Source organism: Pelophylax lessonae (genome assembly GCF_965119305.1).
Source record: "Pelophylax lessonae genome assembly, chromosome: 11".
In the NCBI taxonomy this organism is placed as follows: domain Eukaryota; kingdom Metazoa; phylum Chordata; class Amphibia; order Anura; family Ranidae; genus Pelophylax; species Pelophylax lessonae.
The window spans coordinates 89,420,759-89,438,518 of NC_138778.1; the positions used below are offsets into that span (position 1 = coordinate 89,420,759).

At 47.2% G+C, this 17,760-nt stretch overlaps 1 protein-coding gene across 1 annotated transcript in view; it reads right to left on the reverse strand.

Moving 5' to 3' along the window:
* MED1 (mediator complex subunit 1) overlaps positions 1-17,760 on the reverse strand; it is a 255,618-nt gene that overhangs the window by 178,039 nt on the left and 59,819 nt on the right. The window contains exon 5 of the mRNA XM_082272995.1: positions 4,969-5,101. Within this exon, the coding sequence (XP_082129121.1) occupies positions 4,969-5,101 (133 nt within the window). The remainder of the gene's footprint in view (positions 1-4,968; positions 5,102-17,760) is intronic.

Consider the following 17,760-nt stretch of genomic DNA (forward strand, 5'->3'; position numbering starts at 1 on the left):
GCATTGGTACACTTCACTTGACCTCTTAGCCCTCCCTCATTCCATCCCATGGAAGGGGCCATGGCTCCCACGTCGTGGGTGTGTCTGTAGGGTAGAAGTACTGTGAATTAAGCCATTTCAAGCTAGGCTCTGAAGAAAAAGTCAGCCTGAGGGGTCTCATCCAGGACCCCCCACTCCCAGGTTCGGTGATTCGAGCAACCGATGTGAGATAGCCACACATGTGGCCTAACAAGCGTGTTTGTATCTTATGTTTGTGAGTAAACAGCTTTAGGATTTTATTCATATTTTTTAATAAATCTGTTGGATAACGCACTAGGCCAGTGCGCCTTCTTTTTTTTTTTTTCCATGCCTTATATTCGGCAGTACCCCTGTGGGGTACAGGCAGAGAAGGGTGCAGAAATAAGGTGTGTCTTAGTATGTAGCAACCCAGGCGGTAACCGTCCTGTAGCAAAAGTGGGAAGAAGCACCTAAGTACCTTAAAAAGGGCTGTAGGCAGAAGTAGCAAAGTGTGCAGCCTGTTGTGGGACACATAATTTTGAGACTATGCTCTGAGTTGTTGAATTTTACGCTGTAAAGAAACAAAATGTAAAAAATAGTCCCAATTTTATGATATGTATACTGTATGAAGGCACACAATTCAGTAAGAATGCAGGTCTACCAGTTTTTTAAAACCGAGTAACAATACTTTTTCTCAAGTACTTCCCGATACCAATTACCAATACCCATTTTTAGTGTCATGTGACAGTTTTTCTTAGACTAACGAAAAATTACTACCGTCTCTTTATAATTATTATGAACGGTAAAACCGGGTTCACATATGTGCGGTTTTAACAGCAGGATTTCAGCTCCCATACAATGCTACTTTGTTCAGCAGTTCAGGTGCGAATTGTCAAAATGTATGACAACGGAAATAGCACCTGAACCAAATGTATCGTGTGTGATGCTGTTTTGAATGCGGAATTTGAACTTTGTTTAGCGGTTCAAAGTGTATAATGGAAATCGCAGCTGAACCAAAAGTACTGGTTTTAGTATCCAAGCATTTGCACGAGTAAAAGAACTTGTGCAAATGCTTAGTATTGGCAACAATATGCAAATACTGGTGAAATGCTACCATTCAGGATTGTGGGGCTACAGCGACGTGTTCAACAGACAGACTGACCCTGCCTTACCTGTTCAAGTGCTGGTCCCTATATAGGGTCCAGGCTTCACCCATCACAGTGGGCATACCCTCAAGGGGTCTTCAAGGTCTGGGTTCCACAGTTCTGACAGCTCCTGTGTTTTACGGTGCTGTTATTTGATTCCATGAGCATGCATTCTAAATGTCACTAACCCTATGTTCATACTAGGCATGTGACGATATCAGATTTCCATGCTGCGATTAATTGATTAAGGTTTGCCACGGTATACGGTATTATCACGGTATTCAATTATTAAACTTAAATTAATAAATTTCTACCTCACTTCAATTTCATTGCTGAATTTAGGGACTTTGGATCACTTTTGCACATTATTATATAGTCAGTACAGACTCTGTGAACCAGGCCTAAAATAAGCCATCAAGCAGTGTCTGGCCTACCTGGTGATGACTGGTCCTGGCGCTCTGATCCGATGGCCTGGTCATTAGGGGCTAAATCCTTGCAGCCCAGAAGTGGTTAAACCTGCAGGAGGAGCGGTGTTTTTATTTGTAAATTACTTTTCACATGCTTTAGGCCTAGTTCACATGTATGCGGGTTGGCGGTTCACATGTATGCGAGTTGGCGGCCCACATTTGCACAGGCATAGCAGCCCATTGATTTGAATGGGCTGCTATGCCCTCATTTTACGCAGAAAAAAGGTGCATGCAGCATTTTAAAAAAATGCAGTGGCCTTTAAATCCATCCTACTTCTGCACCATGCGACTTACCTGCAGTTCCTGCCCTGGCAAGCTTTCTGCGTTTTTAAATACATGGGCCCAGCATTTAAAAACAGTTTGCGTGTGCAGGAACTGCAAGTAAGTCGCATGGTGCAAAAGCAGGATGGGGTTCACCGCCACTGCATTTTTAAAAATTCTGCATGCGGCTTTTTTCAGCTGAAAATGCAGGCATAGCAGCCCAACCCCATTCAAATCAATGGGCTGCTATCCCTATCCCTGTGCAAATATGGGCCGCCAACCCACATACATGTGAACCGCTAACCCGCATACATGTGAACCGCCAACCCACATACATGTGAACCGCTAACCTGCATACATGTGAACCAGGCCTAAAGCAATAGTAAAGTAATTTACAAATAAAAACACCGCTCCTCCTGCAGGTTTAACCACTTCTGGGCCGCAAGGATTTGCCCCCTTAATGACCAGGCCATCGGATCGGAGCGTCAGGACCAGTCATCACCAGGTAGGCCAGACACTGCTTGATGGCTATATAATAATGTAATGTGGGCTGCTATGCCTGTGCATCTATATATATATGCTGCTATGCCCGTGTATGTATTTCTATCTATCTATATCTCCATCTATCTGTATATCCATCTGTATATCTATCTCTCCATCTATCTGTATATCTATCTGTATATCTATCTCTCCATCTATCTGTATATCTATCTCTCCATCTATCTGTATATCTATCTGTATATCTATCTCTCCATCTATCTGTATATCTATCTCTCCATCTATCTGTATATCTATCTCTCCATCTATCTGTATATCTATCTCTCCATCTATCTGTATATCTATCTCTCCATCTATCTGTCTATCTAGTGGCAGTGTATGGTAAAAGTACTTGCAGACACTTGTAGAAGGCAGGCACTGTGTCTCTCACTGTGTCTCTCTGAGCCCGAAAAGGAAACATGTGGGTGTGTGCTGAGTGGGAGCCGTCTGATTGGTTACAGGGAGGAGCTCACTCTCACTCTAGTATCATATTACCAGAGCTGTTTTCTATTGAGTGAGTGAACTGCTGAGTGAGGAATGAGTCATCCAAATGTATCAATTCACAAGTCAGACCAGGAGCAGAGAAACTCGGTATTTTAAAAATGCCACAATAACAATACCGTGGGTATGCAATACCACGATATATCGAATTACCGAAAACCGGCATATGTCTAGTTCATACTTATGCATTTTTTGGTGCATTTTGCAGAAACGCACTACAATCCATTTAACATGGTTTCCTCCCATGGTACATATGGTACATATTAACATTCATGCGTTTTTCAGCCGATGCATTTGTGGAAAGGTTAGGGAACTTTTCTCCCACAGAAGATTGCATTTTGCATGTAATAAGACTTCAATGGAGTTGCACCAGAAAATCATGTTGCGGTTTTTAATGCGTTTTTTCCCTCCCTTTAATAGCACTGTATATTGCCAGCCGCTGTGTCCTTAACAACCAATGAGTCCTCAGTTGTCAGTGGGGTTCCCCGCTAACAGCTCAATGTAAAAAAAAAAAAAAAAAAGAATTGCCGGCAAACAAATTTGTTGAATAAAATCTGCATGGGGTCCATACTTCATGGCTCCCACTTCATGTTGAGGGAATGGGGACTGGTATGGTTCAGGTGGGGGTGCTTGTGGGTCCCCTCCCTTTCCTGACTTGCCAGGCTGCATGATCGGATAAGGGTCTAGTATGTATTTTGGGGGGTGGGGGGGGGGGTCATGCCTTTTTTTTGTTTTAGCATGGGATTCCCCTCCGAAACCATACCAGACCCTGAGGGCCTGGCATGGATTTGGGAGGGGGGGGGACCCACGCCATTTTTTTCACAAATTCTTTTTCTACCTGACCGCTGATGACTCATCAGTTGTTAAGAATGCCGCGGTTGGCTTTCTGGCACGCTCCTTAGCATCCAGCTATATACAGTGTTTTTAAAAAGGAAAAAAAAAAGAAAAAAGAAAACCATAAAATGTATGAAAACTGCATACAAAAAACATTAAAAACCGCAGGTTTAAAAACCCTAAACGTGCCTGAAAAGCACTTCAACCGCATCTGCATAGATGTGAAACTAGACTAAACCCACATCATAAAAAACTATCAAAGAGTGAATTACATGCTGTTAATAATCACTCAGTCACTAGGCGATTCATTTTCTGTACTTTGAAAAAAACCTGGTTGATCCTGCTGTTCTCTATCTCTACCTTATGTTCGTGTCCCCAATTCAGGTAGGGATTTTGCCTATTTTTTCCTGCCTAGTGTCCTACTCCTGTAGGGGGCAGCATAACCCAACTGTCAAAAAGATAAGGAGCTGTGTCCGTAAATAAACGAAAGAGAAAATACAATTTATTTTATTTTTACTTTGCCCCTTTAATTCTTTTCTAATCACTTTTATTCCAATTACAAGAAATGTAGACATCCCTTGTACTAGGAATAAGGCATGATAGGTCCTCTTTATGAAGACATCTGGGGTCAATATTATCTCCTCTACCCTGGAAAGCATGAGATAAAAAAAAAAAAAAACACACACACACACACACACACACACACCGATCTCTGCTTTCCAGGGGAAAAACTGGCAGTGTGTACATTTGCCAGAACCGAAACGTCGCTTCCGCCCTCCCAGGGTCATAGAGATGGTCAGTGATCGCACAGGTAAGCCCAGAGAGGCACCAGAGGGCGTGGGGGGAGGACATCGCCTCCTGCTGCTTGTTAAAGCAATCCAGCTTTTACAAGTGAGGGAACCGCCGGCTGAAAACAAAGATATCTGGATGATGCCTGTAGCGGCAAGCATCATTAAGATATCACCACTTCAACCTAAGGATGTCATTGTGACATCCTATGGACGGGAAGTGGTTAAGCACCAACTAATACTTTCTGTATAGTTTGATCTTGATTGGATAAAGTGGAGGACGTATCTGGATCAGTCAGGCTGCTCTATCTAAATTAATGTTGAGAAGTGATAACATTTCCTGGAATGTGCACGAAGAAATACATTTTCTCTTTTTTTACACTATACTAAACTAGCCATGATAATTCTAAAATCAACTCATGATAGCTTGGTACTCACCATTGGGCTTTCTCCCTGATGTGCGACCTTGACATCACACAGCTGACCTTCTGGATCAAGATGAACTTCTAAGTAGAAGAGGTCTGAACTGATGTAACACTCTGTACCATTTGGACTTAAGTGCGATGTAAGACTAGAAAGACAACAGCAAAAGAGATTAATCCAGAATACAAGCAAATTATTTATTGCATTTCACTTCCCTAGCATCCACTATGTCCAAAAATTATTATTAAATACAAAAAACTATTAAAAATACTAATAAATGGTTCATATTTCAAAGAATCAAATAAAATCTCAACATTTACTGCCCAAACATAACATCTTCACCAAAATCTACAAGTTTCCCCGCTGGCACTGTCAACTTCTCCTGGCCTTCTTCCAGGTTCAGAGTCTTCAGCCATCTTGATTAGTCTGCCCGGGATGAGGTATCTCGTGTGCGTGAGCACAGGAATTAAATTCATCCAGTCACTAGGGCATGCTAAAGTTGTACACTGAACTATGCAAACATAACGTAACATCTAAATAGGTAAAAAATTTATTTTTTAATACAGACTTATCTGAAAAATCAGTTTCTTGAAGTACATCACGAGACACAGAGCCATAAATTATAACACATGGGTTATATAGCCACCTTTAGGTGAAGGACACTGGCAACCAATCACAAAGGATGCCCCCCTATATGACCCCTAACACAAAGGAAGTACCTCAGTATTGTAGCAAGCAATAAAGATCCCATGAAAGAGGTGAGGGACCTCTGTGTCCCATGATGTACTTTAAGAAACTGATTTTACAGGTAAGTCTGCATTAAAAAGTCTATTTTTCTTTTCGTACATCACGGGACACAGAGCCATAAATCATAACACATGGGATGACACAAAGCAATGCATCTGAGGGGAGGGGGAACACCAAAAAATACCGCCATCTAACCCCAAAAAAAAAGGATTACACCGCTGCCTGCAGAACACTGTGGCAAAATGCAGGTTCCTCCTGGGTCCCAAAATCCACTCGATAGAAATGAGTGAACATATGCACAGATGACCAGGTCGCGGCCTTGCAAATCTGAGCCATAGAGGCTTAATGGCGATGTGCCCAAGAGGCACCTACTCCTCATGTACCTTTACAGGAAAAGGTGGAACTTTCCCTACTAAATCATACGCCTGGGTAATAACCTGGCAAATCCAAAAATAAATCGTAGATTTAGATGCTGCCAACCCCTTTCTGGGGCCTTCTGGCAGCATAAACAAGCTCTCAGTCTTACGAATCTGAGCTGTTTCCTGTAAGTAAAAAATGGATTTTTGTAAGATCTTACCGTAAAATCCTTTTCTCTTAAGCTCATTGACAGACGTAGTCTTCTTGATTCTCAAGAGCTGGGTTATGTTGTCTCCGCAGGAGTAGGACTAGGCAGAAAGACAAAACGTTCTGGCTCCACCCTAGGGGCAGTCCCTGAGGGTATATCCTCCCTCTCTCTGCTACAGGGAATCAGTTCTGTTTTAAAGCAGTACAGAGAATTTAACCCAACCCAACTCAATGATAGAGGGGCGGGTACTACGTCTGTCAATGAGCTTAAGAGAAAAGGATTTTACGGTAAGATCTTACAAAAATCCATTTTTCTCTATCGCTCATTGACAGACGTAGTCTTCTTGATTCTCAAGAGCTGGGACATCCAGAAGCAGTGCCACAAAATGAGGGGTGGGATTGACAGAATCAAAATCCAATCTAGAAGGCCCAACCGGAGCCAACCAGAAGTATCAAAGGACTCATCGAGTAAACAGATGAGACCTACCCCACAAATCCTCGAGGTAGACCAACAGTCTCCTCAAACAGTGGCCTGCAGGAACCTTGCAGCCAGAAGAGGCATCTGACGATGCCATCACATAAACCTTATACAATATTGTAAAGGTATGAACCGACTACTAAACAGTCGCCTTGAAAACCTGAACCACTGACGCCTGATGGCGGAAGGTCCAGGAAACTCTAAGCGCCCGAGTAGAATGCGCCTTAACAGGGAACGGGGGATCCCGACCCTTAGATAAAATAAGCCTATACCACCGTCTGTCTGATCCATCTAAAGATGGTCGCAGCAGAACAGACAACCCCTTCTTAGGGCCATCCGTGATCACAAACAGTGAATCCGTCTTACAAATTGAATCCGTAGTATTCAAGTATATCCTGATCGCCCGAACTACATCCAAGGAATGCCATGCAAATTCTCGAGGATGATTGGGCTAAGGACATAGGAAGGACAATACACTGTCCTTAATCAATGAAACTTTGAAACCACCTTAGAAGGAAGGATGGATTCGGATGAAGAACAACCTTATCCCTATGAACCACCAGATCTGGGGAACAACAGGATAATGCAGCCAGTTCTGACACCCTGCGTGCAGAAGTGATAGCCACCAAGAAGACCACCTTCTGGGATAAAGTAAGCAAGGGAATCTCCCTGATATTTTCAAAGGGAGGTGTCTGAAGAACCGACAGCACCAAATTAAGATCCCAGGATGGTAACGGCGCGTGCACTGGCAGAGCCAGGTGTCGCACCCCCTGGATGAAATTCCGCACCAAGGAATGAGTAGACAAAAGCTTCTGAAAGAAGATAGCAAATGCTGAAACCAGACCCTTGATAACACTCAAGGCCAGCTTCTGCTCAACTCCCTGTTGCAGAAAGCCAATATTCGGACTACCGAATAAAGATGTAGATGGAACCCAAGGGATTCACATCACACAATATAAGACTTCCATGTACGATGATAATCTTTCTGGAAGTCGCTTTCCTTGTTTTAACTAGAGTAGGAATAACTGAAGCTGACAATCCCTTGTCCTTCAGCACCTGGGTCTCAATAACCAGGCCGTTAAAAACCAGCGATCGTAAAGCAGGATGGAAGATCGGTCCCTGAGACAGTAGATCCTTCCTGAGAGGAAGTCTCCACGGGACGTCCGCCATCAGTCTGACCAAGTCGGCGTAACAAGCTCGATGAGGCCAATCCGGGGCTGCCAGGATTACTGGAATTCCTTCCTCCTCTATCCTGCGAAGAAGTCTTGGCAGTAACCCAAGAGGAGGGAAGGCATACATTAGCTGGTATTGCCCCCACGGGCGATCAGTGCGTCTGCGGTTTCTGCTAGAGGATCGCGGGAGCGAGCCACGAATCTCTGAACTTTCCTGTTGAATCGAGATGCCAACAGATCCATATCCGGGGTGCCCCATCGTAGGCACAACTGGTGGAAAACGTCTGGATGGAGGGACCATTCCCCCTAATCCAGAGTCTGACGGCTGAGATAATCTGCCTGCCAATTTTCCACCCCCGGAATGAACACCGCAGAGATTGCTGGAACAAATCGTTCCGCCCAGCGAAGAATGCAAGCCACTTCTTTGGCCGCTCGGACACTCTTGGTGCCCCCCTGGTGATTGACATAAGCCACGGCCGTGGCGTTGTCCGACTGGATCCGAACCGGGCTGCCCTGGAGCTGCTCGGTCCAGTGAATCAGACAAAGTCTGATCGCTCTCAGTTCCAATACATTTATCGGTAACCTGGATTCTTCCGGGGACCAAAGTCCCTGGACAGATAACTGACCGAGAATTCCTCCCCATCCGGATAGACTGGCATCCGTGGTCACTGTCGTCCAATATATTGGCAGAAATGACTTTCCCTGGCTGAGCATCGGAGACCGAAGCCACCAGACCAGAGACTCTCTGGTCTGTTTGCTCAATCGGATCTGATTGTCCAGGGATTCCGGATTCCGATTCCATCTGAGAGGAATCTCTTGCTGAAGAATTCGGGTATGGGACTGGGCAAATGGGACTGCTTCGAAGGAAGCCACCATCAACCCCAGACCCCTCATGCAAGTCCGAAGGGAAGACCAGCTGTTGGTGGACTGCTGATTGAATCTTTCGGAGTTTCCCTACCGGAAGAAAAACTCTTGTCCTGACTGTGTCTAGAATTAGACCCAGATATTCGAGCCTCTGGGTGGGAACCAGAAATGACTTTTGCTGGTTCACCAGCCACCCGAATTCCTGTAAAGAAATCATAGTAATTTCTACGTCTTGTAGCAAGGTCTGAGGAGACTCTGCATGAAGCAGAAGATCGTCTAGGTAACCTAGAATCGATATGCCTCTTTGGCGCAGAAGTGCCAACATTGGGGCCAACACCTTCGTGAAGACCCGCTGAGCCGTGGCGAGACCGAAAGGTAACGCCACAAACTGATAGTGGTTCTCTTCTACGGAAAAACGTAGAAACCGCTGATGTCCTGCGAAAATGGGAATGTGAAGATATGCGTCCTAGATGTCTATGGACGCTAGGACATCCCCTGGATGCAGAAAGGCTGCTACTGTGCGGATGGACTCCATTCTGAATCTTCTTATGAAGACAAAAGAATTGAGTGCCCTTAAGTCCAGAATTGGACGCACTTTGCCCTCTTGTTGTAAATAGGTTTGAATAAAACCCTTGAAACCGTTCTGTCCAAGGAACGTGGACTACCACTCCTTGTTGTAGTAAATCTGTGACTGCTCTCCGCAGATCTTCTAAACGATCTGAGGATAGTCGGATATTGGAAGGGAAGAATCGCGCCGGTGGGAGAGATCGAAACTCGATCTTGTACCCTGACCTTATGACTTCGCAGACCCATTTGTCCGGGATTCTGGAAAGCCATGGATCCGGGACCCGGCGAAGACGTCCCCCCACCCCAGTTATGGGTGGGGGCGCACCTTCAGGCTTTGGACGGTTTATCTTCAGGTCTGGAGGGGGCGGGCTTTTGCTTGCCCGACCAACGACCCCTGACGCCTCCTGCAGGAGCTTTGGAGGACTTAGTTTTTTCACCCGCGGGACGAAAAAACCTCTTGTGAGCAGAAAAAGAAGGCCCTCGTCTTTGACGAGTTCCTCTACCTTTAAAATTTTGCGGTAAAAAGGTGCTCTTTCCACCCGTGAGATCCTTAATGATCTCATCTAAGTTGGCTCCAAATAGACGCTCTCCTAAAAAGGGGATATTAGCCAATGCTTTTTTGGAACCTTGGTCGGCTAACCAACCTTTTAGCCACAGTGTACGCCTGAGAACCACTGCTGAGACTGATGCTCGCGCCAATAATGGAGTGGCGTCTAACGCCGCATCACACACAAACTGTAACCCCTGTATCATTTGTTCCAACAAATCTGATACCGCCTGAGGGACCTCTTCTAAGTCCCGGCGTAACCACTAGGTCCATTCAGTTACAGCCTGCGAAAACAGACCAATAGCTATTATAGGTCTGAAAGCTGATCCAATCAAGGCAAACATGGTGCGAGACATAGCTTCTATCTTGCGATCCACTGGATCTTTAAAGACGGAGCGTCTTCTAAAGGAATAACCGTGGCTTTATTCAATCTAGCAATTGGTGAATCCACCACAGGTGGTTCTGTCCATTTCTTAATGAGGGTTTACTCAAACGGATAACGCCTGTTAATGCGTTTAGAAATAGTAGAAATGCGTTTTGGCAGACTCCATTCTTCTTTGATTGGATTGCCAAAACATTTGGGCAATGGAAAAACCTTCGCCACTAGATGCGTTTTTAGACCCAAAAGGAATCTCAGTTTCAGCTATTTCTGACGGAATACCCTGTAGTCTTAAGGTCTCTTGAACAGATACCATGAGTGCGTTTACCAACGCTTCCTCTCTGGCTATGGCTGATGCCGAAACATCCTCCTCACTGTCTGAAAAGACAGTACACGAGACACCAATCCCAGATGAAGTACCTGCAACTGCAGAAATAGGCTCAGAGTCTGAATCCGAGGTTTCAGATAATAAGGGGTTAGGCGGGGGTCGCTTACTTGCGCCCTGTCCCTGACAAGCCACTTCCACCCGGGACACAAGCTACCATAATAGCGGACAATGATTTAATCGTCAGTGGGGTGCTGGAGGATCCTGCAGACCCCTCGAGGGGATCCGGAGGAAATACATGAGTGGCAGGGTCCATGATAATTCAGGACACCTTTGCCAGAAAACACAAAAAAAAAAAAAAAAAAAATTTTTTTTTTTTTTTTTAAATTTTTTTTTTTTTTTTTATGTGTCTCCCCCCTAGCGCAATAGCGCCCCTCAGAGTACCTGCTTCTCGATCCCACAGAGAGAGAGAGGGACCCCCAAGGCTCACCAACCGATGCAGTGAAGTTTCCAACCAACTGCAGTCAGCGTCTGTCTTACAGACTGGAAGGAGCTGTTGCTTTTTCCCGGGTAGAAGGACGTGGCTCCGCCCCCTGTGTACGCCTTCCGGCGTTTCCCAGCTCTCCACGAGGTAGCTGGGCTCACAAAACATGGCCGCCCCCATAGAAGAGACATAAGACTCCAAAAACATGGCGGCCGGCGTGACCTGAGGACATACATGCATTCGGTCTACGGCAAAATGGCGGCGGACCGCCGAAATCGTTTTCCCAGCACATCCAACCTGCATCTCTGCTAAGAGGCGATATATGGATCTACAGAAGATACACTACACATAAGGTAGGATTATACCTCCTATGTCTGCTGTAATGTTACAGTCTGCTGGGTAGAGTGTTAGCTCTTAAACCAAGTCCACTTCCCACAAACACATGCTGTATTACAAGGGGGACTTGTAAGTATCAGATATATACTGACCATATATGGAGGGGCCCATAATACATACTGCCTCATAACGAGGAAAAAAGGGAACGTTTACTCACCATACCGAACCGACAGGCACCCTCTCTTCACAATACCCTCTCCACCGGGGTGGGGGTTTGTGGACGCCTCGACTCTCTGGTACCTGGCGTCCAAGCGAGACTTTTAACTCGCAAAGTTAGTCCCTTCACTGGGACTCCGTCGCGGCCGACCCATCGCGGAGCTCTGGTCTGCACGCGCTCGTAGGCAGAAACCGGGGTGACCACTGGATCTCAACATCCAGCCCGTCGCCCGGCCCCGCATACTTACTTGAATATGTCGCGGCCGACCAAGCGCAATGCCATGGTCTGCGCGCGCTCGTAGGCCGGCTGGGGTGACCACAAGTGTCGCCCAGTCCGGCATTTTTGCTTGAAGATCTCACAGGAAAAAAACACTGGAGAAAACTACCTAAAAAATGTCTTTTTCTTAAAGAAAAAAAAGTCTTGCCAGGACCAAAAGATCCCAGCAAGGAACTTAGGTCCTTACTCCTGACTAGACAGAAAAAAACTGATTCCCTGTAGCAGAGAGAGGGAGGATATACCCTCAGGGACTGCCCCTAGGGTGGAGCCAGAACATTTTGTCTTTCTGCCTAGTCCTACTCCTGCGGAGACAACATAACCCAGCTCTTGAGAATCAAGAAGACTACGTCTGTCAATGAGCGATAGAGAAACTTAAGTGCACGCATTACATCAAAAGAATGTAATAACTTTTCCTCCTCTGAGTGAGCATCTGTAAAAAAGGAAGGTATAGAATGTCCTGAAATGTCCTGTCCTGTCCTCAAATGAAAGGCGGACACCAGCTAGGGCAAGAAACCTGTGTGTGGAGGTAAAAATCACCCTATTTTGATGAAATATCAAGAATGGCTCTTTACAAGAAAGAGCTGCTAGTTCCGATACCCTCCCAGCTGAAGTTATCACAATCAAAAAGACCAGTTTTCTGGTCAAAAGAACCAGGGGAACTTGCCCCAGAGGCTCAAAAGGCTGTTTTTGCAAAACTGCCAACACCAAATTTAAGTCCCAAGGACATAATAGTGGCTTCACAGGCGGAAGCAAGCGTGACATTCCCTGGACGAAGGTCTGAACCAATGAATGGGAAGCGATCGGTTCCTAGAAGAAAACCAAAAAGGCTGAAATCTGCCATTTGATAGTGCACAAGGCTAGAATTCTCCCGATAATATAATTGCGGGGATGCCATTTCCTGGCCTCACCCCAGGCAATGTAGGATTTCCAGACTCTGTAATACATGTTTCTAGAGACTGGTTTTCTAGCGTTTTCAGTATTTGAACTGCAAGGCCAGATACATCCCACTCCTTCAAGATTAAGGCTTCAATAGCCAAGCCATCAAATTTAGAGACTGTACAGCAGGGAGGAATATCGGACCTTGAGAGAGTAGGTCTGGACGCAGTGGAAGGGCCTAAGGCCTCATCACTGCCAATCTCTGGATTTGTGCAAACCAAACCCTCCTTGGCCATGCTGGAGCTACAAGAATTACTGGTTTCCCCTCTAGCTGGATTCTGCGCAACAGACGCGGTATCATCTGCACTGGAGGAAAGGCATACATCAGGGAATACTCCTCTCAAGGAGTCACCAAAGCATCCACTCTGACTGAGTGGATCCCTGGTCCTAAACACAAATTTCTTCAACTTCTTGTTAAACTGGATGCAAACAGATCTACGTCTGGTACCCCCCCAGTGTAGGCAGATTGATTGAAAAATCTCAGGGTGTAAGGACCATTCTCCCGGAAACATCTGTTGACAACTCAAAATGTCTGCATGCCAGTTCTCTATCTGCTGTCAGGCATGGCACAAACTTCTCTGCCCAAGACAGGATGAAGTCCACCTCTTTCTGGGCTGACCGACTCTTTGCGCCTCCTTGATGGTTGCTATAAGTCACAGCCGTGGCATTGGATTGTACCCTGACAGGGTGACCCCGAAGCCCGGACGTCCAGAATTTCAAAGCCCGACTAACTGCTCGGATTTCCAGAATGTTGTTAGGGAGACCTCTCTCTACCCAAGAGCATTTCCCCTGGATAGTGCCTTCCTCCAGAACCGCTCCCTACCTGGAGAGACTGGCATCTGTAGTGACTCATTTCCAAGTCACTGGAAAAAAGGATTTCCCTTTGTCCAGATTTCTGGTCAACAACCACCAACTTAGACTCTGACTTACTTTTGGTACCAGAAGCATGGCTCTGTCAGGAGGCTGAACCTTTCTGGTCCAGGCAGACAGAATGTTGTTCTGTAAGGGTCTGACATGGAAATGGGCATAGGGAATTGCCTCGAATGCGGACACCATCTTCCCAAATAACTTCATTCAAAGACGTAAAGAAGGGTATTGTCAGGGTTACCTGATCCGAGGCCGAGGTGCTGAGAGGGCTCCCTTTGCGGTACACTCCTGGAGATGGTACAGAGGGTGTGGCGCCCCAAGTGGCATGGGTTACGAGCTGCAGGCAGGTAGGTAGAACCAGGAGCAATCCGAGAGCAAACTGGAACAGGCTGGAAACACAGCAGGGTTTGAGTCTTCAAAGACTCTGAAGCAGCCGGGCTACCTTGTGTCGAGGAATAGTCTCTAGTAGCGGAGACGGGAACTGGCCGAGGTCTGGGACTGGAGCAGGCAGCGGGAACCGTGGTACAAGCCGAGTTCATGCACAGGAGACAACCAGAATAGCAGAGGTCTTGAAGCAATCCGGGGTCATAAAAGGTAGGTAACGGAAGCAAGGTCAGTGAGAGAGGCCAAGGGTCAAACCAGGAGCAGGAGATCAAACGGAATCAGGAGCAAGCCAAATCACAACAGGAAACCCAGACAGGAAGCACAGGAACACAGGAAGCTGAGAGATAATCCAGCAATGAGTCTGATCCTATGGCCACCTTTTATAGGCTATTTCCCTGACAGGCCAGCAGAGGGCTGTGTCAGTTGAGTCAGGAGAGTCCATTGCTATTACTGGCAATGTTGCCAGTTCTCCTATGGCCATTTCCCTGATAGATATCTTAGCCTTACTACGGACCAAACCTAATCCTTCAGGTCTGCAACCTTTCTTGCTGGCAAGAATATCACTGCCTGTGCTGTGTCCACAAGAAGACCCAGATATTCCAGACACTGGACCTGCTGTAATGCTGACTTTACCAAGTTCAGTATCCAACACAGACGTTCTAAGAACTGTACTGTCTGATGGACAATTTGGCTTAGATCGATCAGCATTGGCTCTATTAGTAATAGATCATCTAGATATCCTATTATAGATCTCCCTCTGGCCCATAGAACAGTCAATACTGGAGCTAGGATCTTTGTGAAAACTCTTGGAGCTGTGGCTAATCCAAGGGGCAGGGCCACAAACTGAAAATGATGGTTCTCTATTGCAAAGTGTAGGAACCTTTGATGAGCCTGGAAAAAAGGGACACGAAGAAGATAGGCATCTTTGATGTCTAAGGATGTTAGAAAATCCTCTCCCTGCAGGGAGGTAACGACTGAGCGAACAGGCTCCGTCCAGAAAGTACGAACGTTTAGAAACTGGTTTAAAGCTTTGAGATCCAGAATGGGTCTCACATCCCTGTTTGGATTGGGGACTACGAACAGGTTTAAGTAAAAAACCCTTGAACTTTTTGTCCTTCGGAACCTCTGTTATCACTTTTTGAGCCTTCAGCTGGTCCAATGCCAAAAAGAGAGACCTTCTTTTCAGGGGATCTCTCAGTAAACTTGAGCATATAAACCGAGGATACGGGAACACCCGAAATTCCAGTTTGTATCCCTGTGAAATGGTGGAGATAACCCAGTTGTCTTTGATCGATTCCACCCAAATATTAGAGAACTGCCGCAGCCTTCCCCCCACCCACGCAAGTGGGGGCGCCTCTTCACAGAGAGGGCTTAGTAGAAGACTTGGCAGATTTCTGGGTCCAGGGCTTTTTCTGACCATCTTGAAGGCCTGGTTCCTGATCCATATGGTTGAGGCCGTCGCCACAGTCTGGAAGTAGAAGCACTGGTATTATGAGTGCTGGGGATTTTCAAAGAAGGACGCTTGCTCTTCTTTTTTACGGGTAGCAACGTACTCTTCCCATTCCCCCACCCCCCCTTCCCCACCCCCAAGATCTTTTGGATATACTTATTCAGATCATCACCAAAAAGGCGTTCTCCCTGAAAAGGGAAGCCAGCCAGTAATTTTTTACATATTAATTCCACAGAACAATTTTTTAACCAAAGGATTTTGCGCATATGCACTGATATCAGAGCAAATCATGGCATTTGCTTTATGGAGTCCGTAAGAGCATCCACTGCAAAACAAAGTGCAAGGTAGATCTGACGGATCTTCCACAGACCCTCCTTGAGAAAGAACTGTGCGACTCGGTGTTGTGCGTCTGACCGGGCTGTGCGACTCGGTGTTGTGAGTCTGACCGGGCTGTGCGACTGAGTGTTGTGCGTCTGACCGGGCTGTGCGACTGAGTGTTGTGCGTCTGACCGGGCTGTGCGACTGAGTGTTGTGCGTCTGACCGGGCTGTGCGACTGAGTGTTGTGCGTCTGACCGGGCTGTGCGACTGAGTGTTGTGCGTCTGACCGGGCTGTGCGACTGAGTGTTGTGCGTCTGACCGGGCTGTGCGACTCAGTGTTGTGCGTCTGACCGGGCTGTGCGACTGAGTGTTGTGCGTCTGACCGGGCTGTGCGACTGAGTGTTGTGCGTCTGACCGGGCTGTGCGACTGAGTGTTGTGCGTCTGACCGGGCTGTGCGACTGAGTGTTGTGCGTCTGACCGGGCTGTGCGACTCAGTGTTGTGCGTCTGACCGGGCTGTGCGACTCAGTGTTGTGCGTCTGACCGGGCTGTGCGACTCAGTGTTGTGCGTCTGACCGGGCTGTGCGACTCAGTGTTGTGCGTCTGACCGGGCTGTGCGACTCAGTGTTGTGCGTCTGACCGGGCTGTGCGACTCAGTGTTGTGCGTCTGACCGGGCTGTGCGACTCAGTGTTGTGCGTCTGACCGGGCTGTGCGACTCAGTGTTGTGCGTCTGACCGGGCTGTGCGACTTAGTGTTGTGCGTCTGACCGGGCTGTGCGACTTAGTGTTGTGTGTCTGACCGCGCTGTGCGACTTAGTGTTGTGCGACTCAGCGTTGTGCGTCTGACCGGGCTGTGCTACTCAGTGTTGTGCGTCTGACCGGGCTGTGCGACTTAGTGTTGTGCGTCTGACCGGGCTGTGCGACTTAGTGTTGTGCGTCTGACCGGGCTGTGCGACTCAGCGTTGTGCCTCTGACCGGGCTGTGAGATTGTGAGTGTTGGGTGACTGACCGGTGTCAAGTGAGTGGAGCGGAATACCAGAGGGTGAGAAGGTAGCGTTAGGAAGCCAGGAAACAGCCACATAGGATAGACTTAAATCGCTGAATCCCCATTAGATTAGATAGTAGGTACAATGCCCGGCGGGTGTGGAAATGCGACTCGGTGTACATCTTGTGATATGTATGCGTTCCTCGGTCATGCGATCGAGGGCGAATACAAATGCGCAAAATGTAAGCACGTTGCTTCCCTGGAAGCTCAGGTCCTGAATCTAGGGAAGCAGCTGGCAACACTGAGACGAATGTCCATACCGGAGGAGAGCCAGGATTGTACCAATCAGGTGCAGACACGGGCCTGCACAGAGGTGGGCGGAGTATCGGAGGTGCAGGCATCAGAGCAGAGCAGAGGGGTGACAGTTAGGAGGGGTAGAAGGGGACAAGGCAAGGAGGCTGATCCTGGGACGGAGCACCCCAATAGATACGCACCCCAATAGATACGCCCCGTTGTGTGATGTTGGGGAAACCAGTCAGGGACCAGCATTGCTGGAGCAGAGCGACGCCCCTAGCTGCCAGGGGAAAAACTCCTCCAGTGAGCCTGGGAGAAAGGGAAAGGAAAGACAGGTGCTGGTGGTAGGGGACTCAATTATTAGAAGGACAGACAGTGTAATCTGTGACAAAGACCGTGTGTGCCGAACAGTCTGTTGTTTGCCGGGCGCTCGGGTTCGGCACATTGCGGATCGGGTGAACAGATTATTGGGTGGGGCTGGGGAAGACCCAGCTGTCATGGTACACGTGGGTACCAATGACATAGGCAGAGGAAGACGGAGAGTCCTAAACGATTTCAGGGACTTAGGCGCTAAGTTGAGGACTTGGACCTCCAAGGTAGTATTTTCCGAAATACTA